Here is a 26,378-nt window from a genome sequence, read left to right as displayed (position 1 = left end):
AGCTTACATATTAAGTGGGGATTCACAAAGAACCTCAATCAATAACCCGGTAGATGGTTTTTAAAACGTTAAAAAAAAACAAACTGAGTTCAAAACAAAGAGTTGATCAGAAATGCCAAAGGAAGAGAACTATGGAGAACCATGACTGCCAACGTTCTGAATGAACCCAATGAACAACAGAGAGACAAACCGCAGAGAGAGATATGGACAGGATCCCTTAGCACCCTGCTTCTTGCGCTTTTAAAGTCCGATACGTGATTTAAAAAAAAATGAGTCAGAAGCGTAGGTGGGGGGAAGGCACTATAGTTAACATCCCCCGGCTCGTACGCCCTAAATTACCCTTCCGTTTTAATATTTCATTAAAGCCCTTACGAATTTAAATTAAATAAAAAGGAAAGATTAATAAATCAATAGATTATCATCCTTTATTCATATAGAAAAATGTTACAGTCGTAAATGAAATAAATTATTAATGAATCAGAAAAAAAAAAAATGGTCTCACAGAACAAAGAAAAAATGTCAGTGGAGCCTAAAAAAGCAGGTTCCAATTACTAGCTAAACTGCGCTAAATTGCACAATTTTTATTCCAATATTCTAATGCCGGTCCCTACCCCACTACAAGCTACGATTGACATACCTTTGCTGTACTCGATCTAAAATGGAATTAGCTACAAATAAACACAGACTGACAAAAACATACAGATCTCCACTGAATGATACACTTCTCGTTACATATCAATACAGGGATGGTGGTAAAAAATTATTTTGTCCCCCTTTCTTAAATGTCCTGAGGCCAACCAAGATTACCTGAATTAAATGCCAACTACACAATGGAGATTAAAACTAAACAACAAGTTATAAATAGCCCAAATATAAATAGCAATAATATCAACAACAACAATATCACATTATATATACCTTATCATCAAATACGCAAACAAATATTAAAATAATCAATGTGGTGGAATGCGTTTTTGTATCAATAAAACACATTAATGATTTATCCAATGTCATATAAAAATTTGAATTAATACTGTAAAAAATACTTCATACATACTATATAGAATTCTCTCTATCTCTGCGTAGAATAACATTTTATCACCTTCGCAAACATTCTTTGCACGTAGACACTTGAACATGTTTACAAATATACATAAATAAATAATTAATTAAATAAATAAATAATGGAAAACGTCTTATAAATGACTTTGGCAGAAATGTCATAAGACGTGTCCAGAAATAATGTATCCGTCATAACATATGTTAATTCCTAACTACTTCCAAGCATTTTGAGCAAAATCGTATCTCTCTGGCCCAACAGTGCCATAGTAAGCGCCATACAAATTCCCAGTGCTTGGCTGGGAATGCCCTTCATTGCGTTTCTGATAGTGCCCCTCTCTGGCAATACCGCCCCACTGCGGTCTTTCCGAGTTCCATTCGGGACTAATGTGGAATTCTTTGCGACCACTATATTCAGCGGGATAATACACGACTTCCCGGCTTTTCACGGCTGGTGGGAGTTGTAGAGCGGCTAGACGATCGTTCCCGAAATCGGGATCCATGTCCATAGTGTACGCTACACGCTCTGGGACATCTCTATAATAAAGATTGTTGTTATAAATGATGACTCCATTCATTCTTATGCTGTATGGTAGCCAGATTATGTAGTGTAGGATAGACTGACAAAGTCGAAAATCAAGTAAATTCAAATCATTTTGAGAAAAATAAATAAAAAAAGAAAGGAAGAAATAAAACCCATATTGCAAAATTCCATTTACACTATTCTGTAGTTATTTTAACTTAACTAAAATGAGACAAACGGTAAGAGTGATTGTTTTTAGTGTGAACTCACTTCCGTATTTCTTTGAACCAAGGACTCTGTGCGTCTCTCTCACTAAACGTTGTGTGAGGTCTGCGGTTCCGAGAGGGGGCGCGTGTAAACTGACTGTAGTCACGTGCTATGTTAGTGACAGGTGTTTGGATATTTCTGAAATAAAACATAATATATTTTTTCTAAAAATCAGAGGACATATTACAAAATATTTTGGAGCTTATTTCTTTTGGAAAAATGTTCTTATTTGTGAGCGTGATCAACACTACTAAGGACTGGTTGAAAATCATGATCTGTATCATGAAATCTTATGTTATTTAGTTCAAGTCACAGATATAAACGATTTACTTTTTTTGGAAAACACAGGCGTGACACATTACCTTCATCCCATCCTTTGAGAATAGAGAAGGGTAGATATAGTAATATCCTTCGTAACCAAAGAATTTGTCAGTATTGTTCAAATGATAATGTTGTGGAAGATGAGTATCATTTTATTTTGATCTGTAAATTGTACTCTGACTTTAGAAGAGTTTATATCAAACAGTATTACTGGCGAAGGCCATCTACTTTCAAACTAGTACAGCTATTAAGTACACATAATGTTACTGACCTAAGAAATTTAGCTAGATTCCTGTGTGCTGCCTCCAAGCTTAGAGAGGACACCATAAGTTTTTGAGTTTATCCAACAATATATGTTTATTGGTATACTATATAATTACTATATAATACTCGCCTTATAAAGAAAAGTCACACTGCAATTTTTTTTCTTTTTTTTTTTTTTAGATATATAAGTCTGTCCATCCACCACTTTTTAGGTACTCCAATATGTCAACAGTGGTTGCCACCTCCACCTACCACAAATGTTATATGTTTGTTTTTCTGGTTATATGCCTATGTCAAGTTGATTCGGCAATAAACTATACTATACCTGCGATATAGTGCAGACTGAGCTCTCCCCTCTGCCGGCGTTGGGCCTAGGAGATCGTAAGTAGTAATGTAACTGGAGAAACGCGGCCCAGGCGAGGCAGGGAAATGTGGTGTCTCGTAGCGAGGGACGATGTCCAGCTGGAGATCGCGCCCTTTCAGATTAAATCCTTTCAGCGATTTCCAAAACTTCCGCATTGCTTCCGTCTCTGGAATCAGCAAAATGTATTTTAGAAATATTGTCTGTAATAACGTTTAGTTTAACTCGTTAGGAAAACTTGGCATGGAATTCTGTTTTATTGTCTCTATGCTACAGAAATATTTTCTGGATTATTTAACCAAATGAAACTATACAACAAAAGAGACAATGATTTAATGTGATTAAATAAATAAATAAATAAATAAATAAATAAATAAATAAATAAATACCATTTCTTTTCCTAGCTGACACCATAAGCTGCCTGTAGTCCCCCGCATCTTCAAATCGGTACTGCGGTTTGGGCAACCGGTAATCCTTGCTAAAAGCAAGCTGAAACAAAATAACGGATTCAGTATCATTTCAATATCATTTATTTATCGTTACATTTCGCATTATTTACCAAAACTAAAAATATGTCATCAGAAACAACATTTAAAGTTAATGATTAAACAACGAAAAGTGATTTTGCAGGCATTAAAAAAACAGTGAATTGACGAAAGTGACCAATGTCCTAACATGCTCATTGAATGAGCATACTATGTTAATCATCTGTAGACTTTCATTTATGAAATGTCTGTAAACATTAAAATCCCAAATGAATTCAAATGTCGATATCAAATGCTAGTCATATCGAAATACTTTTGTCTGAATAGTAGTGGAAGAAAGAATTACACAACACACTTCATGTGGATTTTCTGAATTATCATCACGCATCTTCGATTTTCTTCATTTCATTTGATTTGAATGCTTCATTTCAATACACGCACTTCAAGACCTCGCAAACGAATAAGAGAATTAATGCATTCATTCGATATCTTGCACTCACTAATCTCTTTAAAACCTTGGCGTAATTTTTAAATAATTATGCCTTATCTTGTACGGCAGAATTGTAAATCTTATTATAAATATTGCTCAAAAGATAAGGTACAACCCCCCACAGCCACGGGAGCAGGGCCTACTTTTGCACCATTTCTATGGTAAACGTGATAATAAACAAAAAGGAGTTACGTATCATGTTATGTTTATCGGCAGCATTAAAACCCCCATAGGTTCCATTGGCCAAGAGATTTTATCGGTATCACGAAGAGTTAAAAAAAAAAAAAGCGCTTGGACCCAGTCTGTTATTACAAACCAAATGTCGGCTTCGACTTTTTTAAAACCTCGCCTTCATGAATTGACCGATCTTGTGGGATTTTATTTCAAAAACTGGGGAAGTAAAGTTAGACTGTCGATATAGTAATATGTGGACGTTTTATTTGCCGAATTCCCAACCGAATACAAAAATTACACCTTTGAATAACATTAATACTTAGGCCCTATTATGAGGACCAGAGAAGTCACTTCACAATGGGTAAAAAATCACTCGACGATTAACATGTGTCCAAACTTTCCGTTCCGTTTCCGAACTTCTCTTGTTTTCATCACTGAATCTCTGAATGATCGCATCAATGATGGCATAACACCAACCTAACTTTATTATTACTGTACATATGCTATGGAGGACGTTCCAACAGCAAAATTCACCAAAAGTCGCACACTGCAAAGAACCCATAATTGAGTCTAAAAGAAAATTCACCAAAAGTCGCACACTGCAAAGAACCCATAATTGAGAAACACAACACGGGATTACTTATTCATTCTCTCCATTCAGTCCTATCCATCCAAGATTCAATCCACTCACAGTGCCGTTCAGTTCTTCATTTAAGACACATCTTTATGTATTGGGCTCATATATACATTAATATAGACTAAAACCTCGGAACCGTGATCTAGTGTACCATGGATTGGGTCCAAGCTGAAACCCAACGTCACCATAACAGACTGCCATACAGCACCACGTTTTCGAGCCACGTTATTGTTACACTACTAGAATGATAACCTCATACACCACTATTTTCATTCATAATAATATTATTTTAACTTGGTGTACTTACCCGCGATGTGGTGTCGATCATAGACATGGGAGCACTATCTGGTTTTCCTCATCAAGAATTAAAAATCCTTCACATCCGATTTCCTACTAAAACGTCGCAAGGAGACGCAATGAAAATGTAGTGGTTACCAACAGTTTGTTGATGTTCTGAACTCAAACAATTGTAAATTGTTTAGGTTAACAAATGTGGCCCTTACAAATGAATGCGTAAATAGTCGGGCTGTTTCGGAGCATGCGTGCCACCCCCATAATTGTTGCCGTAGTGACTGGTGACCGGTGCGAAAGTCCCATAAATCAATCAACCATATCTTAACTGTTTTACGTGAAAATTTCAAGCTATTGTGGCGTTTGATTTATTTCCTTGCTTCTTTTGAATTAAAATTCCATTTACGTCTTTCTGTTATTCAATAGAGGTTTATCTGTGACTACAAAGGTGTGCAGATATATATTCTAAAAACCAGATTTAAGCGCTTTTAGGGGGCTTATATGTCACTGCAGTGTTTTAAAACACCAGTTAAAAACGCGGTGTTGAAATATACGTGTCTTGCAAATTTGGCCAAGGGAGTGGTATCAATGCTTGGAACAGCTCAGGTGGCATGAACGCGACTTACAACGCCAAGCGGCTCTTTTGTTGTATTTTTCTCACGCACAATCACTTACAATAACTTTGTATTGCTCGCAATTTGGGATAATGTTTACAACTTTCTGCATTTAATGTGAAACCAATGAACTGTAGTTTTCAAAGCTTGCCTGTTCGGGCGGGCGGACAACAATCGTTCCTTTTATTCTCTATTAGTAACTACGGCCGTCTTTTTCGTAAACATCACGGCTTACCAAATAAAAGCCAGAACTGATTTTTGTATGAAATTTGATGCAAAATAATGTCAATATTTACTTAGCCAAAGAATACTAATTGTTTTAAATTTCATTAAACGAGAAATGCGTCACCGCTTTACAAACCATTATTACCAAGGTCAATTACATGCGCTTTCATGTTAAGCTCAGAGTGTGAATAAAACAAAACAAAAAAAAAAGTAAGTGAACACCATATTTTCAGAATGAAATGTCTACTTACTTTTACTATTATTTTTCGTGGTATTCTTGTTAATGTTTTGCAAAGGTAAAACGGGCACGGCTATGTCTTTAAACCGTATTATCAAACCAATCAAACAGAGAAAAAGACCAATTCTCATATTAACCAAATGTTAAACATGAACACCGTTTTATTTTGTATCGAGTTGCCATAAAAATTTAATTTGAAAAAAATAATCAGAACAGCAAATTTAGATTTAGGTATAGGGTAAAACTAGTGGATCCTAGGTTTAACCAAGTTGAACTTTAACCAATGGTGTGCGTGTGCGAGTATTTTATCCTCTGTTTTTGTTCAACATTTTAACTCATCTGTCCAAAATAGAAAAAATCCCTTCACTTAGTACCGGTCAAGTAAAATTAACTCTTTTGGAAAGTATACCGTTTTAAAAAAAGTATTAAATCAATTTTCTCACACCCAGTCTATGAGAAATTGTTTAAAATGTCCAACCCCCCAAGATGTTAAAAATGTTTTTCGTGAATGTAGAGACCGTCTGAGAGCATACTATCTTTGCTGGTCAGCGCCAACCAGCCTTTACAAGTGAGTCTCGTGGAAGGCTCGGGATCCCAGCAGATCCGCAGCGTCTTCAACCAAGTCTCTGCATGGCGGGATGACACCTCGCTGGCCCCGTTGGAGTAAAAATACTCCAACCCCGGCCTGCGGTCTTCGCAGAACTGTATGAAGTCTGACATGGTCTGAAACTTGGTTGGGTTAGCAGTTATTTCATCTTCGAAGGCTCTCTTTCCAGTCCACATTTCCCACATCATGATCCCCACGCTGTACATGTCTGAGGTCAGAGTATAGGTGGTGGGAGGGTCGGCAAGGACCTCGTGCGGGAGGTGGGAGTAACGGAGGATATTCTCCCTCGGCTCCGTGGGATCTATCTTTAGCATCCGTCGGTGGCCAATGTTGGTCAATTTTACTGTGTCTTTGTAATCCATCTAAAACAAATAAGTGAGTGTGTCCAAGTTGGTGGCATATTTACTTCGGTTTTTATAGGTTGAAAGTTGCAACACATGAAGGCCTAAAAGGCACTGATATTTAATGTCATCTCAATTTATGGAAACAACATGTAGTGTATATGAAATGTACTTGGCCTCATTGAACCTGAAGGGGTCTTTTTAAAGAAATAATGGGTTGGGGATTGTGAACTTTTGTATAATATAATATAATATAATGAAAACTCATCTATACAGGATTACATATTCTTCGTGAAAATTTATCAGCAGTGACACCTAGTGAAGAATGTCGTGACTAATGTCTAGTGAACAGACTGAAAGACTAACATACTTTTAAAATCGATATACACTGTAAATTTAAAATTTCGCGAATGAAAAAAAATCTGAATGTTTAAAATTCTTACCGCTACAGTGTCCAAAGATAAATCATAATGGACCCACTGCATACTCCGGGAGTGAAGGTACTCCAGCCCATTCACTACTTGGCGCATTATTTCAAGGAACACCATATACTTCTCTTCGTCCGTCTTGTCCCAGTCGACGGTTGGGGTTTCTTGAAGATAACAACGAAGACTGCATTGCAGAGGCTCCAGGATAAAATACACGTTGTCGAAATCTCGCGTGGATCCGTAAAACTTCACGAGATTTTCATGGTGCTGATACCTGTAAAACACCAAAATGCAATTTCAGCTTTCATATATATATATTCTTATATTTCCCCTAGCATAGATTTTCAATTAAAATGAAGTGTGTTATCTAGAAATTTAGAAATAAAAAATATAATGAGTCACCGTTCTCAATATCGGACCCAGGATTGAAAAAGACAACAGGTTGACTTTTTTCATTTTCTTGTTCATTATTATTATCATTCTTACATTTTTAAGATTGTTTTATGTGAAATACAATTGACACTTACTGGTAAGCTTCTTCAACTCCAAGATGATCGTGTATCGTCTGGTGTGAGATGGGGACATGACACTTCCTAAGACACACCGTAGACCCGGTCTGTAGTGAACCGATAGGCTTCCGTAGCACAACCTTGAATATCGTACAATACAGACTATCACATATTATCTCCGGGGTTTTAGGGATTTCGATATCATCGAATTCGTAGTCCTTGAGTTCGCGTCTGATTGCTATAGTTTTGAAATACAAAAGCCTCTTTTTGAAGGAGACGAACACTTCGTTGAGAGGGTCATAAAAACGGAGATAATCGGAAGCCTCTCTTTGATCGTCTTTTAGGGACAAGATTTGAGCCTCGTCTGCTTTAATTTGGCGAGGCACCGCCTCCTGAAGCTGTTGCAAGCAGACGTACGCCTGGCTAAGCTCACTGCGGACGTATTTTTCAAGAGCCTTACTTTTTTTCACAAATTCATCCAAAACCTTTTCCGACTGTTTTCTTAGGAAGTTTATAGGGTCGTTTTTGTACTTCTTCAGTTTTTCTTCCGCAAGTCGCGCATCGATCATCTGCCTGACTTTTAGCCCGCCCAAAATGGGCAGCGCTATGATTGCACCGGCCACTGCGACAGGGACTAAAATTGGCGCAGCTACCCCGAGAATGATTTTATGTTTGAGTTTAAGGGACAGATCGTAAGGAAAGAACCCTTCTTCCTCATTCACAGGTTCGCCTGGGTCTTTATGGGAAGTTGTGCTCAAGCGAGTATCATGGCGCGCAATCATATTTTCAATACCGGTCAGTTGTCTTTCAATACCTCTGAACTGGCTGGTGAACTTTTCTGTCAGTTCTGGTCGAAGCTTCTTGAAAAACTTATGCTCGTCTTCCCATTTTTCTAGTAAGTGTGTGATTCTTTCGACCACACGTTCGCGGATGGCTGTGTCCACGTCTGCCCACTTGTGACCCTTGGGCTGCTGCGGTTCGGTCCATTTTGTAATTCGTTCTCTAATTTCGGGCTTCATTAAATATTGCTTTAGAGTAACCAGAGCAGACTCAAACCTGCCTGAAATATCAAAATTAAGAAAGCAGAAAATTAGACAAATCACTTTTTCCAACATTCTACAAAACATTTATAACTTGCATTTTCTTTTTCATAATCTAAATAAATAAACGGACAGAGCTGGTTGATGGTCAACATTAAAACCATTAACAACATTTCGCTTTTAAAATTCTACGCAAGCTGACATACTTTCAATCTCTGCCTTCAATTCTTCAAAATATTGGTCAGCTTCCTTTTTCAGTTTTGTCAGACGATCTTGGATATCTGTGTACGTCTTCATGCGCTGAACTTTAGACTTGTGAGCTTGGTTTAGAAACGCTTGCAAGTGGTGAAGAACCCGAGTGACAAAATTGTACAGCCAACTGGAAAATAATAACAGTTACATATAATTGTAGTATGGTAAAAATTCAGTAGTTTGATTTTTTTTTTTTTTTTTTTTTTTTTTGGAAGACGCAGAATAATAAGCAAGAGTTGACGAGGTGGCCGAGTGGTTAAGGCGATGGACTGCTAATCCATTGGGGTCTCCCCGCGTGGGTTCGAATCCCATCCTCGTCGTTGTCTTTCCTTTTAACTCATGTGCTCAGGTAAATGTAAATCTATCAAGATGTTTTTCAATTTCACAAAATCTATAAATCAAAAGCATTCAAAGGTATTCTTTACTTTAAATTTGTGTTAAATACAATTTTCCTCATAAGGAAAAATGGTCTAGGGACATTTTCAAACTCGTTTACTAAACCTTTCACTAAGAAATTAAATAACCGCACCCGTAGGAGAACAGCACTTTGTTTTCTAAACTGATCGGTACAAGATGCTCTATTCCATCCAAAAGTCTACCAAAATCGCGGCTAATGTATCCAGCCTTGTAAAAGTAACTGGCCTCAGCAGTATCCATACAGAAGAGTTGGCTGGCATTACAGCCGTCCCAGCATGTCTGCAACTTAGTAAGCGTATCTCCTTTCACTAGCTCCCGCTCCTTGATAGGAACCTGAATTTTATAATTCATTTGTTTTAATATATAGTCAATTCTAATTAAATAATACGGAAAAATTGCAGTAAGGTCATCTTTTTAAAGCAAAATGAGCAGGATATTCTTCTTGTAACTCTTACTAAATAGATTTTCTTTATCATCAAAATATAAGAAAGAATTGGAGCACCTTTAAAACAATAATAAGAATAATAAATATTGCAAAATATTTTAGACGAGGTGGTTAATCCACTATAATCCCATCCTCCTCGTTACCTAATGACGAAGCGCGTTTTCATAAATATGTTTTAAGAATGGGAAATCAACGGTCTGTCATCTTTGATTCTAAATTCAAGTTGTTCAAGTTGCTTATATTATGGGTGTTTTATAATAATATCTAGTATCTATCTTATAATAATACCTGATCCCACTTATTACAGACAAAAATGGCTGCGTTGGCTTGAAATAATTGCTGTTCGTCTGGACTTTTTCTGTTTGCCACTTCGCGAAGGAGTGCTTGCAGCTGTTAACAAATTAATTGATATATATCATTCAGTCATGAGGAAATACATTCAATTTAAAAAGCAATTAATAATTATAAGCTCAACCATTGGGTGGTGCCTAAAGAACTTGTAAGGGTGCTGAAAACATTATTCAATTGGTCCAAATAGGTACATGTATGCTAAATACAACGTATCAAAATCCTCGTATCAAATTGTTATAGCGCATTACCCGGTCTGTTTGTACTCCCCCGGCATTAGCACTATTGATGACGTATATAAATGCAAATGCCTCCACCAAGTAATCCAATACAAGACCGGTCATTTCTTGGTTTTCGCCAATTCCTGGGCTATCGACGATGCAGAGTCCTGACTGGAAAAGAGTAAGACTGCTATAATTGTGGATGTATACTGTACAAGTTACTGCCACACAAATACATGTATCTAGCGGCGGATTAATACCTATCTAATACACTGAATACAGGCCTGTCGATTGGCAGGGTTTGAAAAATGACGAGGCAAAATCCCTGTGATCAGTTGAGGTTATTGACGCTTCCCAGTGACCAGTATTATCAGTCAATCTTGGATAGATCCAGATGAAACAAGAATTTCACTTGCCTCGGTGATAAAGTCTGAATAATATCTTTCTTGATCATCCACGTTTTACCCTATTAATAACATATATAAATTATATATTAATATGTACCTGTACAATAAAGTTTTACCTTTAAAATATCAAGAGGCATAAAAATTTCCGCTTTTTTGTACGGCCACTTTTTACTTCGTTCTTCCTTTGTGTGAATCTTCTTTGCCAATTCTGCATAAAAGTCTTCCCCGTCTTCTATCGTATCGGGCGTTTTAGTCTCGTCCCAGTAGTGTATTTTTGCCCGACGTTGCTCGGCATAGCTAATCTCGCAAATTACTGACGTGTTACTGAGATGTGACGTAGGTAGTATGTCGTCACCAAGGATCAGATTCAAGAGAGAGCTTTTCCCTGCAGAAGTCTCACCTTTGATTAAAAAACATCATATTATGGATATTAAATAAAGTAACCACAATCACCTTAAAACATATGAATCAAATAGAGAAAGTTAGATCTTGTACTGGATAGTTTTTCCTATCCAAATATAACCACTGAATACAAAAATCGTTTCACTGACTATCCATAGTAAGTTGTAGAAAGCAAGTTAGGGAAGAACTAGCACAACTGAACATGCATGGATAATATCTAGCTTTGTGAGTTGCAGATGGGGGCGGAGGCAATTTTTAACTCATATATCATAATCAATCCATTGTATTAATACGACCAAATAACGCAAACCAGTTAAAATGTATAGCCTTATCCTTCACTACACACCAGCAAAGAGAATTGGGCATTTCTTATTCTTCAGCCTTTCCTTCTCCTTCTTTAGTTTGGCCATGAAACCTGGTATACTCGTCTCTAACTGCCCGGGAAGCGGGTCTTCCTCCATTTTGATGATGCTGGCCGACGTCCTCTCGATATCTTCATACAAAGCCGCGAGTTGCTCTCTTTTGTATTCATCCTTCTTCTGGATATTTACCACTATGTTAGAGGCCTTTAATAATAAAAAACATCAACAGTATTGGACGTGTAATATGTTAGAAAGGAAAAAGAAAAAGAAAGCAAAACAAAAATGGAGTCAGGCAGTCTTTTATATGTCCTCTTGTTTATCTATTTAGCTTACACATAGGAGTGATATCTCAAAATGATATTTGTTGATTAATACAAATGCACATACATCGGTTCAGTAGTTTCACCGACTGCGGCTCCACTAGTGCAGACTGAGATTCAACTTTATTGATGTATAAACATGTACATGTACACTGCAGTCTACAATTTGATAAAAAAAACTTCTGGACCTTATCAAAACACATGATACATACATGGTTTCCACGATTTCTCCCCTCCTTTTCCAAGACATACAGCTTCAACTTTCTTCTAAGTTCTTGGAGTTTTGTCACATTAGCTGTGGCAATCTTCAATTTCTTGATGAATTCTCTCGTCTGTTTTAATGTGAGGCGATCGATCTCCTCGTCTTGAAGGCCCAGCAAAGTTCTCGCGTCTTCGGACAGTGCGGGGTCATCTTTTTGATCGGACCCTTCCATATCTTTGGGCAAAGTTTCGTATTTGACTTCATGTCTTGAATAGAGAATTTCCGGGTTTTGTAGATTTGGCTGACTTGATGCCGCCATCAGTGCCTCGTTTTCCGTGTCTCCAGCAATGAAAGTTACACGTTTTCGATCATTTCTTCTGTTCCTTGGGTACGATATTTACTAAATGTGGAATGATGGCTTGACCCGGTGTCGCCATTAAGGGTTCAATAACTGCGTGAAAACTATATGTCAATTCTAATCATGTATAATGTTAATACATTCCAAATACGCTATGTGGTATCAAGGCATGATAGAGGACCCTTATCTCAATTCTAAGTAGGTCGCAGTCTGATTCAATAAAATCTCGTGACCTTACTTCTAAATTTAGTCCACGCAAAATTTCCCCAGTTCTCCGAAGCTGTGGAAAATCCATAGCATGGGAGAGTGAGTCATAATCAGCTCGTGCAGCTAAGAGAGTTTTCCGGGTAGGAGAAGAGGCCTTACTTAACCCACTCCAGCTCAGTCGTTACAATACCTGAGCCAGGAAAACAGAGATCGTCGCCAGTTTTTTGTTTATCTCTGAGCACGGGTTATCAACATGTATCATCTAGTCAGCTGGATCATACGTAAGGCAGATTAATGTCCATGCTGATAACGAATACGCACACCAGTTCACAATAGCAGTCAGATAGTAGGATAGTCTCGCTACTGATAACAGTTTATCCAGCCACTGAGTTTTGTGTTTGATGACAGCACACAGCAGAAAAACGACGACGGCCACCGATTGAAGAACTTCTCGCCGAAGTAAGCTGATATCTGCAGATATAAATGGGGACTTGGTGTGACATAACGGGACCTTAACCAGCTGTAGGAAGTAATATTGCTCGTCACGTGGTAAGTGAAGGCCGATATGATAACAGGTCGTTCCCTCCTTATGAACTGAGAATCAAAATAAAATGAAATAAGTAACACTAATTCAACAGCGACTAAAACCCCGAGTGACATGTTCTATTTCTTAAGTTTAAGTGTCAGCCCTGCATAATTTAAATGTAAAACGTGCGTGGACCCTATAGCTAATAATTGTTAATCGGGAGACCCAATTACAAGTGTTGTGATGTTGATAAAGGTCCGTTTGTCGTGGTGCATCTATAATCGGTAAATATTTGATGTAAAGTTGTTGTTCCTTCTAGGGCAAATAATGCATACCCATCAGCCTCATAGTAAGATTAAAGTATTTTTCTTCAATATCAGCTAATTAGCCTAAATATTAGAATTGTTTACCTCTATTATTTCAAGGTCTGTCAGATCCTCTATTCAGTAGATATACTTGCCTTTACCCCCACCCCAACCAAGTATATCTAGTAAATATATAATCTTATAATATAACAACAGCTGATATAATTCTTCTCTGACTTACAGACTCAAGGTGTTTTTTTTACTCCTTTAAGAAGGCGGAAGTGTAGTTGTTTTTTACAAGGGCCCTTAATATCAAAATAACCAAATAAAAATTATTTTTTTATTTGTTTTTCTGTTTGTTTATGATTATGTTTGCTAACAGTTTTCCTAGTCAAGTCCAGTTGATATCTTTGAAAGTGAAGAGGGCAATCTATTTTGACTGGGTAGCACTAATACAGAATTACATACATATTTATAAATGCATACCAGTCATAGAAAGCACCTTCAGAACTGAAATATTGCCAAATAAATATTTCAGATAAATGGATAATAGGTGAACTTCGATTAAGATCCCAAAAAGTTGTTCGGCTGATGTCGTCATATAGATTAATGCGTTTGGTAGGGTTATAACAATTAATGCAGGGTTATAAAAAAGGAATTGTGTTAGCTTTTAATGGCATCTGCCCAGGACGCATTAATGACTGTTAATTGCGTTTTCGATACTTTTCCTTTCGATTACCAACGACAGCTTTACCGTTTTCAATCATTGAAGAAAATGTACCTGAACGAGGTCAAGATAAATCCTCGCCATTAGAACGCTTTTACGTATTCCCGGTTTCGGTTTAATTTATACATTTTATAATGTTCATGCTTTTAAACATGGCGTGCCGAAATCACGTGACACTTATCAACCACAAACTTTACGCCCTACTTAGTTTTAAGTCATCCCCAAAGCCTTCCAGTTGTAAAAAAGGTTCGTAAGGTGATGCAGTTAAAATATTTGTTCATACACGGAAGATTTTCACCACTTTCTTGATGAAGTCCGACTGTCAGCAGACAAAATACTGATTGGTAAAGAGAAGTTAATTTTTTTTCTGTAGCTATTGGTAAATGAAACTTAACTGCTCTGTTCAAAACACATAGCTTATGAAACTGTTCAGCTCATTCTTTCTCTTTTCCTTCTGTTATTCAGTTTGAACTGAAGCATAAAATGGCTGACCAAAGTGACGGGATGTCGTTCAAGTACACAGTGGAGGACGTGCAACGTCTGACCTCCATCACGGGGGCCATGGATTTCTGTGAATTCCACGAGATCGACTACGGGGACCTGGAAACTATGGACGACATCAAAAATCTGCTTTTGTTCAAACTGAAGAAACAGACAGCTAGACTACCGGTAAGTTGGTTAATAAAAGTGCACTGCAGATTTGTGGTTCTATAATACCCCTTTAAAAGGGTAAATCGTTACAATGAAGGCCTAAACTTGGCTAATTATACATAAATGTGTGCTAGATTTTTTTTCTAGGTCTACAACTAATCTTGATAGACAAATTTACACATTTTTAGTTAATGTTTTATCGTTATTATTATTATTATTATTATTATTATTATTATTATTATTATTGTGATAGGCCAGTACAATGATGAAGAAACTCATTGATGAAGACATCAAGAAACGCCAGGAACTATCACGAGTGTATGGAAAACTCCGAGAATTTATGAATAAAGTCGACGACAAGTTGAAATTGCAAGTGGAGACAGCAATTCCGAACTGCATCGCTAAGATAACACAATATAACCACGAACTGGTGAAAGACGAGTGCCCGATCTTGGTAGCCGGTGAGGTTTCTACAGAAAATTAAAAATAGGGAGGATGTTTTGGATGTTTTGGGATGATGTTTTGTTCTTGTGCGTGTATATTGTGTTTAAAAAGATTTGAGAGAAGTTATCATTTCGAAATGAATCATATTCAGTCCTTTAAAAGCGATAACACTGATAACCTGACATATATTGTGGTTTATGAAAATATCTCTAAAATATGATAAGAACTTGACCGGGCGTGATTGTGACATAAAGTCAAATGAGAACTTTTTTAAAAATGTAAATATTGCCAGATTTGTTGATAATTGATAATTGATTGCCATTATATGACTTCTGTATGCTGGATGCAGATATAGATATAGATAGAAATGTATGAACTTTGGCTCAGACGCTTATGATAGCAAAAAATGGCACTAAATTTAAAAACTGTTCGAAATTAAGGGTTTATGTGAAGGTAAATTATTAGCCTGATTTTGGATGAAGAGAAGTGACAAGTAATAGTGTTATGCGCCAATAAGTCACCCCTATTCCTAAAGCATTATTTCCATATTACTGTTTTAAAAATACTTAGGCGAGACATCAGCGGGAAAAAGCAGCCTTCTGAATCTACTCTTAGGGGAGGAGGTTCTCCCCTACTCTCTACTGAGCACGACGTCCACTCTCTGTCAGTTGAAAAACGACGACAGGAAGCGAGCGGTTGTCCATCTGATGGAACCCGACCCTACCACTGGGAGGGAAACCATTGAATTCGACCTGAAGAAAACTGGAGACTCGTCTATTCAGGACCAACTTCAAGAATACGCCAACTCTAAAGAAAGGGGCGCCGACACGTATAAATTCATAGAAATATTTTGGCCGATTCCATTGCTACAGGTGAGACAGCAATTTTAAGCGGAATTGTACTCCTTGAGGCGAGACCCAGCGCAATGTCAATTAATGTAGCTGGTACAGTGCTAATGCTGTTTAATTATTGCTTGATTTTACCATTATATTCTGCTATACAACGTTCGGATTTGCCACCCAAACATGAAATGAGCGTCGTTGTGATTTGAAAATCTCTTAAATAAATGCAATTTGTTCTTGAAAGAGGTTAAACAATCGTGGTTCATTAAACTGTGAAATACTTCTATATCATATTACAGATTTATAGTATTAAACTGCTGTATATTATATATATATTATCATCTTATGAAATAACGACTCTTATTTTCAGGGTAATGTTTTTATCGTAGATAGTCCCGGTGTTGGAGAGAACGAGTTTATGAACAAGGTTGTGATGGACTACCTTCCAAAAGCCTTTGCCTTCATCTACGTCATCAACAGTGGAAATGCTGGCGGCGTGCAAGAAGGACGTGTGCGTGTTGTTACAGTTACTCTGACTACTGTTAAAATGGCACTTAAATCCACATAATTAATTTTTTTCATGTTTTATATAAAGATGCATCCTTTGTCAGAACTTACAGGAGGATTTCTGAACCCAATTGACAATTGTCAATGTTTTCAAATAGATACAGGATTTCGATGATATTGTACTATTTTAGAGTTTCATTGGGATGCCTTTTTCTGATAACTCACCACTTTAAATCACCAAATTTAGCCACCAATGAAAGGCACGATGATAATTAAAATCTACTTCACCTGTTACGTCACATCAATATTCATCAACTGTCCCACGGACAGTGTTTTTACAACTTGCTATAGTGGTAATTCTTTACATGTTTCAGCTCGAAAAACTTCTGAAAATTCTCACCGACCCGAAGGACCGAGACCAACTGCAAATGTTTGATCCCGAGTCAGCCATTTTTGTTTTCAACAAATGGGACCAAGTGCCACCTGACGAAGAGGAAGAAGTTCGAAAGAAGACTCTGGAAAAATTAATGAGATGTTGGCAGGGTCTGACGGAAAAGCAGGTGTTTTACCTGTCAGTAACTGAGGTAAGCTTTTTGTACATTTTTGTGTACATTTTGGTTATCACGTGTTCAGAGTCCCACGTGCGTATTGCTGATGGCGCACATCACTTTATTATCGTTCTGCACAAATTATATAATTGTCTGCCGTTATCGTTTTTTCAACATAGATTTGAACCACTGTTGTGGACGTATTTTAAATATTTATTTTGTCTATTGTTTTGCCAAATCACAGTTACGACAGAATCTCATAATATCTCTTGCAAGTGCTATGCTAATAAATGGTTAATTTTATACTGCCCAGTGTGCACAAGGCTATACTACAGTAAATAACACATTGATCAAAGTTATTTCTTGTCTGTTAAGTCTCAGCTTCTAGTTTTCACAAATCTTTTTGGTTATTTTTTTGTCTTTCTTGTGATTGTCCATCGCCATAATTTTCCACACACTGTCATTTCCAGGCTTTCAGAAACTTACGAGCGGGCGCAGGTTTTACTGAGGGATACCAGAAACTTCTGGACGGGATCCAGGAACTGGTTCCTAAAAGTCTTCAAACCAAACTCACGAAGCATCATAAGTAAGTGTCGCACTCGTGAAGTAAAGTTGACTTTTATATTCATAAAACGGGGATCTGTCCGTTTTATATGTAATAAGCCGTATAAAGAATCAGCAGAAGAGAATGATAAAAAACAACATAAAAGTTAAAAATGTTCTGGTCAATTCAAAATTTAACGATCTCTTTTATTGTTAAACAGGTGGATCGAGTTCTTTGTCGGTAGACTGACTTACGTCATTAGAACAAAAATCATGAACGCCAGAAGAACAATGCAAGAGAAGCAGGAGAAAAAGGAAGAAATCACAAAACGCCTTGACAAACTTCAACGAACCTCTGACGACGTCCTCCTAAAAATGACAAATACTCTTGACGACAGAATTGAAAAGATCGTGGACGGCTTGCACCAGTTTCTTTCCAGTCCTTCCACAATGGAGCGACTGAATGAGTGGAACACGGCGGAACTTCCGGATGGTGACGACATGGACGACATTGAGAACCGCGCGCGCACCATGATTCAAAAAGTGATCACAGACGAGGTAAGAGACTGGGAGAGCGCCAACCACAACTTCAGCAAAGCTCGCCAAGAACTCTATGAATATTTCAAGAGAGAGTTCAACTTTCTGGACGAGGAACTGCGCCGCGTCGAAGGGAGCCTGCAAGACGACGGGTTTTCGGGGGACGGGGCGCAAAATGCTCTGCCGCAAATGACAGACGAGCCGCTATTTAATTCGACGGAAAAGTTAGTCCTCGGACTTACAGCCCCCCTTTGGGTGCCTCTCGCTCTTGTGGCCACCATCATAGCATTACCTATTATAGGGGGCATAGCCATCCGCGAGAAGGTGAAACAGGACAAACAACTCCGCGAATATAAGCAAAATAAACTTGGAACAATGAAAAAATGGTTCAGAGAAACCATTGAAGATTTAGACTCTGAGGCCCTGAAGGAGAGGGTCGTCGAAATCCAGCTGGCCAGCCTGCGTGAGATCATCGAACACATTCGAAAATTGATCCCTCGCCTGATCGACGCTGATCGAAAACTGATCGAGGACGTTGTGCACGATGAACGAAGTGAAGGAGAACTAGTCCGAATTTTCAGCCCTCTGTATAAACAGTGTGAAAGGCTGCACGGTCGCATTCAACTGTTCCACGCTCGCTATATGAGGCATTTTACAATCCATAAATCTGACATTATCGAAAAGAAATGGATTGCCAGTGGAAGTTTTGCCGAGGTATACGACGCCAGCGTCCGTATTAATGGGGAAGTCCAGCGGGTGGCTCTGAAACAAATGAAGGAAGCCCTGAAGTACCACAATGCCGGTGACTACTTTATGGAAGAGGACACTTTAATGTAAGTTCTGGGGTTTTGGTTTTGGAGATTGTTAACTATTTATCAATGCAAGCGTGGGCTGTATGGAATAATTCATTGAACTCACATGCACATGCATAATAGCCTGCATGCAAAATGTACATATATAAGATATAATAGTATTACCTATACCAAAAAAATCAAGGCCGATTGACATGTAATACTTACAAAGGAAAATAAACATACAAGCGTTCATCCTAAACAGAGAGAATCTACACATAAATGGCAAAGTTTAATACCCAAGAAAATATATCTGATACTGTGGTAATTTGATCAGATAATGGTTGACAATTACCTTAATTAAAAAAAAAACTCGCTCTAGTAATTTGTACATTTACTTTTGATTTTGGTGAGTTTTACATCATTTTTATGTACAGACACAGATGTGTCTGTACATATTGCCATCACCTGCGTCTGTCGTCGCCGTCGCCGATGGCGATGGCGATGCCGATGGCGATGGCGATGCCGGCGCCGTGCACTTTCCTTGTAAACACGATAAGTGGAGGGCAGTTTTACTTTTTGGCTTTATATTTACAGAGCTGATGAATATTCATAAAACGCAGGTCAAGTTCGAAAATCAGCATGATCGGGCCATTATTGTAGTAGTTATGCTGTTTTTTCACTTTTCAGCATATTTTTCACATTTCCTTCATATTCAATTCTTAGGCATGTTAACAGTCTCATTATTAAACTAATAAGATACGTAAAAGTGTTTGTTTGACATTTCCTGCATCTTTACAACATTGTTAGTTGATTTTGTAAAAATGATGGTAAACTTGTTATCGTGTATTGTGTAATAAAGTTTCAAAAATTGAAAATAAACTCATATCATTGCAGTTTGTCAGATTCAATCATTCACTATGTTCAGAATCTCAGAATGGAAGAAATTGGACATTTAACACTGCTCTATTGATATTTTTCCCATCTCATCAATTTTCTTAGTTGATCATATAAAAATGGCAGTAAACTGTTAATTTTGTTTTATGTTAAAAAATGTTAAAAATGGAAAAAAAAAACATTTCAGAACAGTGCTGTCTTGTTTACATTTTGGCATTTTCAAGTTGTGACTTTGAAGTTCCATGGGCCTGAAGACCTTTGCTAGTCACATTTTCTGAATATCCATGATACTAATATTTTATTATTAAAAATTGATGGTCATTATGCTGTTAAACATTATGTAATTTGCATCAAAATTTGAAAAAAAAAACTATTTTGGGCACTGCTCCCATGATGACCATTTAAGAAAAACCATGTCACTTACTGTTCTCAAACAGTACAGTAAATATATATATAGATGTTTCTGTACATATTGCCATCACCTGCGTCTGTCGTCCCCGTCATCGCCGTCGCCGGCGCCGTGCACTTTCATTGTAAACACGATAAGTGGAAGGCAGCTTTACTATTTGGCTTTATATTTACAGAGCTGATGAATATTCATAAAACGCAGGTCAAGTTCGAAAATCAGCATGATCGGGTCATTATTGTAGAAGTTATGCTTTATTTTTCACTTTTCAGCATATATGCAACACTGTAAACACATTCCAAGGAAAACCGATAGGCCTGTTGTCATGAAACTCACAGGAGTAATCTATCTTACTAAAACGCAGGTCAAGTTAGAAAATCGGCATGATCAGGCCACTATTTTAGTAGTTATGCTTTTTTTTCACTTTTCAGCATATATGCAACACTGTAAACACAATATAAGAAAAACAGATAAGCCAATTGTCATTAAACTCACAGGAGTGGTCAATCCTTCTAAAACGCAGGTTGAGTTAAAAGATCAGCATAATCGGGCCATTATTTTAGAAGTTATGTTGTTTTTTCACATTTTCTCAGATTCAATTCTTAGGCATGTTAACAGTTTCATTATTTAATTAATAAGATATTAAAAGTGTTTGTTTGACATTTCCTGCATCTTTACAACATTGTTAGTTGATTTTGTAAAAATGATGGTTAATTTGTTATCGTGTATTGTGTAATAAAGTTTCAAAAATGGAAATAAACTCATATCATTGCAGTTTGTCAGATTCAATCATGCTTGTCACATGCTTGCTGACCCATGCTTGTCACATTTTCTGAAAATCCATGATACGTATATTTTATTATTAAAAATTGATTGTCATTATGCTGGTAACCATTATGTAATGTTGCATCAGAATAGAAGAAAACACAATTTTGGGTGCTGCTGCCATGATGACCATTATGGGAAAACCATGTTACTTATGATTGCCAAACTTTCAAAAAAGAAATACAGGACTAAAATGCAGCCTGAGTTGGAAAAGCAGTCTAATTGACTTCTTTTTCTGGAAGTTTTACATTTTCAAAGGGTGAACTTGAACTCCCATGGGCCTGAAGCCTTATGTTTGTTACACATTTTACTTACATTGATATTACCTGTTGAGCATAATTAGAATTTGATGTCGAATTTGCAGTTTAACATAATGTACTTTTGCATCAGAATTGACAGTAGCCTATTTTGTTATTTCCTGCTTTTTGTCTGTACATTTGACAGCTTTGCTGCCTTGTTTTAGACTTTAGACAGTTTTTTCTTTTACTTTTTTTCCAGTCGACTTCAGGGCAGCCCAAATATCGTGGGCTACATTGGTACTATATATCAGACGGAACCAGACGAGCGACTGATTATGATAACAGAGCTGTGCGCCAAGACCCTGAAAGTGGCCATCTTTAAAGATCCGAATAAGCAGCCGGCAAGATGGTCTGGTGAGGCGCAGAGAAAGGCTTTTGCCTATGTTTCAAACATGGCGGCACAGCTGGCGGTGGCGATCGACTACATCCACAAGAAGGGCTTCATTCACAGAGATTTAAAGATGGATAATATTCTGGTCAGTAACATCTGTCGTGTCTGTCATAGATACAGGATTGAAACAAACTGTCTCTGGCATTTTTCGTATTTATTTATCAAAAAAAAAAATATATATATATATATATATATATTCAGACGTTTTATTTTTCTTAAATGTGTGCCAGCTGGTGCAGATTGGCTTTGGGTGATCTGGGGACCCAACCTTCATATACGCTCTACCGTTGATTGTCAGGGATTTTGTTGTAGTGTTTTTTTTTTCGATCACTTATACTACTTAAGTGTAGTACAAGTGATCGAAAAAAAACACTACAAGACACAAAAACACTACAAAAAAAAAAACCAATTATCAAGACAGATTCGTTTGCAGGCCTTGGGGGGGGGGGGGGCGCAGACTGATTCCTGGATCTCTCACACACACACACACACACACACGCACACGCACGTACGCACGCACTCAGACATGCATATATTCAAACAATTTCACCGCAATCATTTGACTTGGTGGATGTGGATGTGGACGCTGTAATCGTTTGGTGAGCAATACCCTTCCGCCTTATCACTTTACTTGATTAATATTGCCGTTTCAGTTAACAGATAACGACGAAGACGTAAGTTGGTCAGAGTAAATGCTTTCTCTTACTTAACTTATCACGCTCTGTTGCCGCGGCACTTTGATAGCTGATTGAACACATATAGCTTCACTTGCTTGTGATCTTGGACTAATTTAGACAGAAGAGAATTTCTTGCTTTTTTAAGAGAGATCTTCACAACTTTATAAGAAATAATTGCTAATTGCGTTCGTGCTGAACCTTTTACCATAATATCTCTATATGTCCATTTTGCCTAATGTAAATGGTTTGAACTACTTAACTGGATACACACACAAAAAACAAACAAACAAACAAATGTGCAGTTTTAACATGAGGCGTTTTGAAAACAACAAGGAAATTCATTTATGGTCTAAAACGTTCCCTAAATTTTTGACACATTATACGTATGTACAAAAATGTGCTACGAAGTAATACATTTTTGATAGGTAAAAATTGCCCAAGGCTAAATCGATTGAAATGCTTTTTATCTTGTTCGGTCGAAGCTTTGTTTTCGCTAAAAGGTCACGTAGCCTGTGGTATATGTGATTTTACTTAAAAAATATTCTTTGTACATAAAATTTATTACATGCAGCGCTTACTGCATAAGTGCTTACTGCATACTTCTACATTTGTATTAGCGGCTGGCTTTGTTGTAGATGCAGAAATGGTTTTTCTTTCTTTTTTGATAGATGTTTGTCGTAGACCTTTGTGGTTCAAATGAAAATCAAAAACTATGTTCGATATCACAACTGCTGGGCAATGTCTTGTAAATTAAGTTGGCGCAGGCGTTTGTTAGCCTACAACAAATCGTCCCAACAACTTTGTCTTATATTCATGCTGCTCAGCGAAAATTCGAAATTGTAATGCTAATGTTAAGTGCCATCGTAGGCCTAATTTGTAATTGATCCTGTCTCAAGACGAGCATTGAATCGAATGCAACCATTAATGGCGCTGTCAAACTTTAGCCTGTGGAGAGTAGATACGCTTAGAGTGTGGGTTTGCAGTTCAATGCACTGTGTGGCTTTTGAGATTTGCAGAAATCAGTTTAACGAAATAAACGGTCGGACAATCGAAGTGAGAGCTAAGGTCCATGCAGAAATATATGCACTGCTTTTCAAGCACTTACGCGCTGGCGTATGTGGCATATGGCATTTGTACTTGGTTGCAAACAGAGCAGTCCTCAAAAATCTCAGGAATAGGTTAAACAATAGGTGTAAAAATGTTGGCACCATTGTGTATCAATGTCCCTTTGTGTATTCTATTTCTTCGACATCAACATAATAGATTACTTTTGCCTTTCTAGGTGACAAAACAAGACACCTTGAAACTCAGCGATGTCGGGCTGACCAAGGCTGAGTCCCAGATAACGGGAACACTGTGCGGGACAATTGCCTATTCCGCTCCTGAAGTCCTTGCTGGCATGGCCTACAACAAACAGGCAGATTTGTACAGCTTCGGTCTTATTCTCTGGGAGATGTGGTACGGAGTTAAGGTCTTCCCCGATCTTCATGCCAATCACTTTGAATTCATGCAGTACGTCCTGGACGGCATGCGCCCCGAATTCACGATGCGAAACCGAAGTCCACCGCCGAAAGAGTGGAAGGAAATCATGGAGCGATGTTGGGAGTCCCAACCAGAGAAAAGACCGTCAGCTAGTGAATGCTATACTAGGTTATCACTCACGGCTTCTGATTCCTTTATTCGCACTGCTTTTGGTTCATGAATGAAAATGTTAGAAAGAAAAAAATCAAATGGTATGCCTCATTTACCATTGCTAAGGTGCTAAATTTCCACTTTGCTGAAGAAAAGAAAAAAATGAGCCGAGAAAATTAATTGTTTTAGGTACCATGGACAATACATTTTCAGCTTGAGTTAGATTCACAGATTTTTTTCTGTCAATGATATTATCCTACACCAGCTAAAAAGCAAAATGTTGGGCCGAAGTGCAAATTATCCCGTGAGTGCCATCGACAGGGAATATATTTTTTTCTATTTTGTATGACAGGACATTTTCGAAAAATATTGATCTTTTTAAGAACGTAATAGGGAATAAGAATAAAGGATTTTTTCTGCAATCAACAGCTTAATATAAAAAAATTATTCACCTCCAATATTTTAATGTCTATCAGAGTATATTCATCACGGAATGAGTCTATCCAGGTGAAAAGCCTGTATTCAGGAAATAAACTTGCCCCCCCCCCCCACACACACATACACATTGCCTTAGGAAAGGCAGGTATAGGCAGGGAAGATGGCACCATCTTTTCTGTTGAGAGTGGCCCCCTGTCTTCTTGATGTGATGAAATATTGTAGGTAGACAATTTTCAATATTTAGCTGGTGATTGAAGAAAAAAATTCTTTATTCTTATAACAACACAGCTGATGAGATTATTCTCTGATTTAATAGAGAATGAAAAAGAGGTCATAGATGCCTGCGCTTTGAAATTTACACTATGATAAGATCTTGGGAGATTGATTGTTTTTTCATGTACTATGACAAGAATAACTTTTTGACTAAATGGGGAAAAAAAGAAAGAAAGAGAAAATTTGCAATGCTGTTTAAAGCCTTTACAAGAGGTGTCCGACCGATTATATTTCATATTGTCTGTAAATCTGCAAAATTGACAGCTGTTACTAAAACGATTTCTGAGGCACGTCCCACAGCACGATGTTAATAAAATAAGTGGTACTCAAATAAAATGTACGAAAAATAATTCAATGTTTTGTGTCAAGAACCCACCTGTTGCTGCATAGATATATTGTTCTCACTTTACGATGTAGGACCTAGCAAGGGTACTATAGTTCTGGAATAACTTTGCTTACAAATCTTGGAAGACGCTAAAGGTCGATCTGACTTAACTAAGTTTTCCTGATTAATTTTCCGGACAAGCGGCTTTTTTGACCAGCACTTTACAAGTTTTAGTTAATTAAACATAGAACCCAGCCCAACATGAACTGTTGTTAACCAAAAACTGAGTGCTCGCATCTCTTAACGGACAAATTCGGCAAAATTGTCTCTGCACGTTTACCCCATTGGTCCCCATGTGATCCCAACGTTGTGGCGTAAAATTTCGCGTTTTGTTCGATTTTGTTTTAAACCTTTGTGTGAACACAGCTGAAAATGACCTAGAATTCTGTAGCTGTCAATAAAGTAAGACCTCGCGCTGAAGTAACAATAAAATGTTCAGTTCACAATTAATGAAAGTGGTCTTCTATACCCAAGAGAAAACAGTTCCGTATTTGCATTTTGACACGTGTTACTTATTGATGACTCCTATTATTATATGTCGATTTGAATTGCGCTACTTCTGATGAAATGCTTTTAGCCTTAAACGAAATTAATAATTAAAGCCTGGGTGAAGGACCGCTGATAGCAACCTGAAGAAAATCCTGGGCAACACATCTTAAATAAAACAAAACCGCAGTTCAGATAGCCTCTATCCCCGACAAGAAGTATCTGATGTTTATATTTGCTTGAGGCTGTTTTGTTTTACATCGTCCCTCCCGGGCGAAATACACTGTATATAGTGTATCTAGTAAAATTCATAGTGTCATTCTAACTCTTTATATACTTATAAGTCTTTATTTGTACTGAAAAATTGCAGGGCAATCATTAATTCATCTCCTCCTTTCCCATCCTTGAACAAGTAATCCTCCTCATTTTTAAA

The 26,378-nt window shown here is 37.4% G+C and overlaps 3 protein-coding genes and 1 non-coding gene across 5 annotated transcripts; 2 read left to right on the top strand and 2 right to left on the bottom strand.

Moving 5' to 3' along the window:
• Positions 1–403: 403 nt before the first annotated feature.
• Positions 404–5,109, bottom strand: LOC106171986 (uncharacterized). The gene is made up of 5 exons (XM_086996050.1): positions 4,889–5,109; positions 3,185–3,284; positions 2,760–2,964; positions 1,853–1,987; positions 404–1,596 (listed from the first exon to the last, which is right to left on the bottom strand). Exons 1-5 carry the CDS (start codon positions 4,913–4,915, stop codon positions 1,275–1,277), a joined length of 789 nt encoding a protein of 262 aa, XP_086852176.1. The 5' UTR covers positions 4,916–5,109; the 3' UTR covers positions 404–1,274.
• A 983-nt stretch (positions 5,110–6,092) lies between these two features.
• Positions 6,093–12,569, bottom strand: LOC106171979 (uncharacterized). The gene is made up of 10 exons (XM_086996036.1): positions 12,261–12,569; positions 11,713–11,932; positions 11,081–11,364; positions 10,588–10,728; positions 10,277–10,378; positions 9,656–9,876; positions 9,081–9,253; positions 7,853–8,894; positions 7,341–7,599; positions 6,093–6,918 (listed from the first exon to the last, which is right to left on the bottom strand). The coding sequence occupies exons 1-10, from the start codon at positions 12,567–12,569 to the stop codon at positions 6,439–6,441; spliced, it is 3,231 nt and encodes a 1,076-aa protein (XP_086852162.1). The 3' UTR covers positions 6,093–6,438.
• Positions 9,365–9,446, top strand: Trnas-gcu (transfer RNA serine (anticodon GCU)). Its single transcript has one exon. It is a non-coding gene; the product is annotated as a tRNA-Ser (tRNA).
• A 623-nt stretch (positions 12,570–13,192) lies between the features above and the next one.
• Positions 13,193–25,424, top strand: LOC106180056 (uncharacterized). 2 transcript variants are annotated; one of them, XM_086996045.1, is made up of 11 exons: positions 13,193–13,364; positions 14,839–15,042; positions 15,278–15,485; positions 16,039–16,340; positions 16,681–16,821; positions 17,192–17,401; positions 17,836–17,951; positions 18,130–19,278; positions 21,863–22,139; positions 22,708–22,728; positions 24,014–25,424. In XM_086996045.1, exons 2-11 carry the CDS (start codon positions 14,857–14,859, stop codon positions 24,431–24,433), a joined length of 3,030 nt encoding a protein of 1,009 aa, XP_086852171.1. In that variant the 5' UTR covers positions 13,193–13,364; positions 14,839–14,856; the 3' UTR covers positions 24,434–25,424. The 2 variants fall into 2 exon arrangements, with proteins under 2 accessions (XP_086852171.1, XP_086852172.1); XM_086996046.1 differs by lacking the exon at positions 22,708–22,728.
• The last annotated feature ends 954 nt before the right edge of the window (positions 25,425–26,378 follow it).

Source organism: Lingula anatina, chromosome 1 (assembly GCF_051362555.1).
Source record: "Lingula anatina isolate TDL-2025a chromosome 1, LinAna3.0, whole genome shotgun sequence".
Taxonomy (NCBI): Eukaryota; Metazoa; Brachiopoda; class Lingulata; order Lingulida; family Lingulidae; genus Lingula; species Lingula anatina.
This window is presented reverse-complemented; position numbering and strand designations above follow the sequence as displayed.

Excerpts from the sequence above, each read along its gene's own strand:
- LOC106171986 (XM_086996050.1), bottom strand. The coding sequence starts at position 4,915 with ATGTCTATGATCGACACCACATCGCGG. Across the intron at positions 1,988-2,759 it reads CAGTCTGCACTATATCGCAG|AAATATCCAAACACCTGTCA; the intron begins GTATAGTATAGT and ends GTTTTATTTCAG. Across the intron at positions 1,597-1,852 it reads TGGTTCAAAGAAATACGGAA|AGATGTCCCAGAGCGTGTAG; the intron begins GTGAGTTCACAC and ends TCTTTATTATAG.
- LOC106171979 (XM_086996036.1), bottom strand. The coding sequence starts at position 12,569 with ATGGCGGCATCAAGTCAGCCAAATCTACAAAACCCGGAAATTCTCTAT. Across the intron at positions 10,379-10,587 it reads GGGGAGTACAAACAGACCGG|CTGCAAGCACTCCTTCGCGA; the intron begins GTAATGCGCTAT and ends ATTTGTTAACAG. Across the intron at positions 9,877-10,276 it reads TCTGTAATAAGTGGGATCAG|GTTCCTATCAAGGAGCGGGA; the intron begins GTATTATTATAA and ends TATAAAATTCAG.
- LOC106180056 (XM_086996045.1), top strand. The coding sequence starts at position 14,857 with ATGGCTGACCAAAGTGACGGGATGTCGTTCAAGTACACAGTGGAGGAC. Across the intron at positions 15,043-15,277 it reads AACAGACAGCTAGACTACCG|GCCAGTACAATGATGAAGAA; the intron begins GTAAGTTGGTTA and ends TTATTGTGATAG. Across the intron at positions 16,341-16,680 it reads GGCCGATTCCATTGCTACAG|GGTAATGTTTTTATCGTAGA; the intron begins GTGAGACAGCAA and ends TCTTATTTTCAG.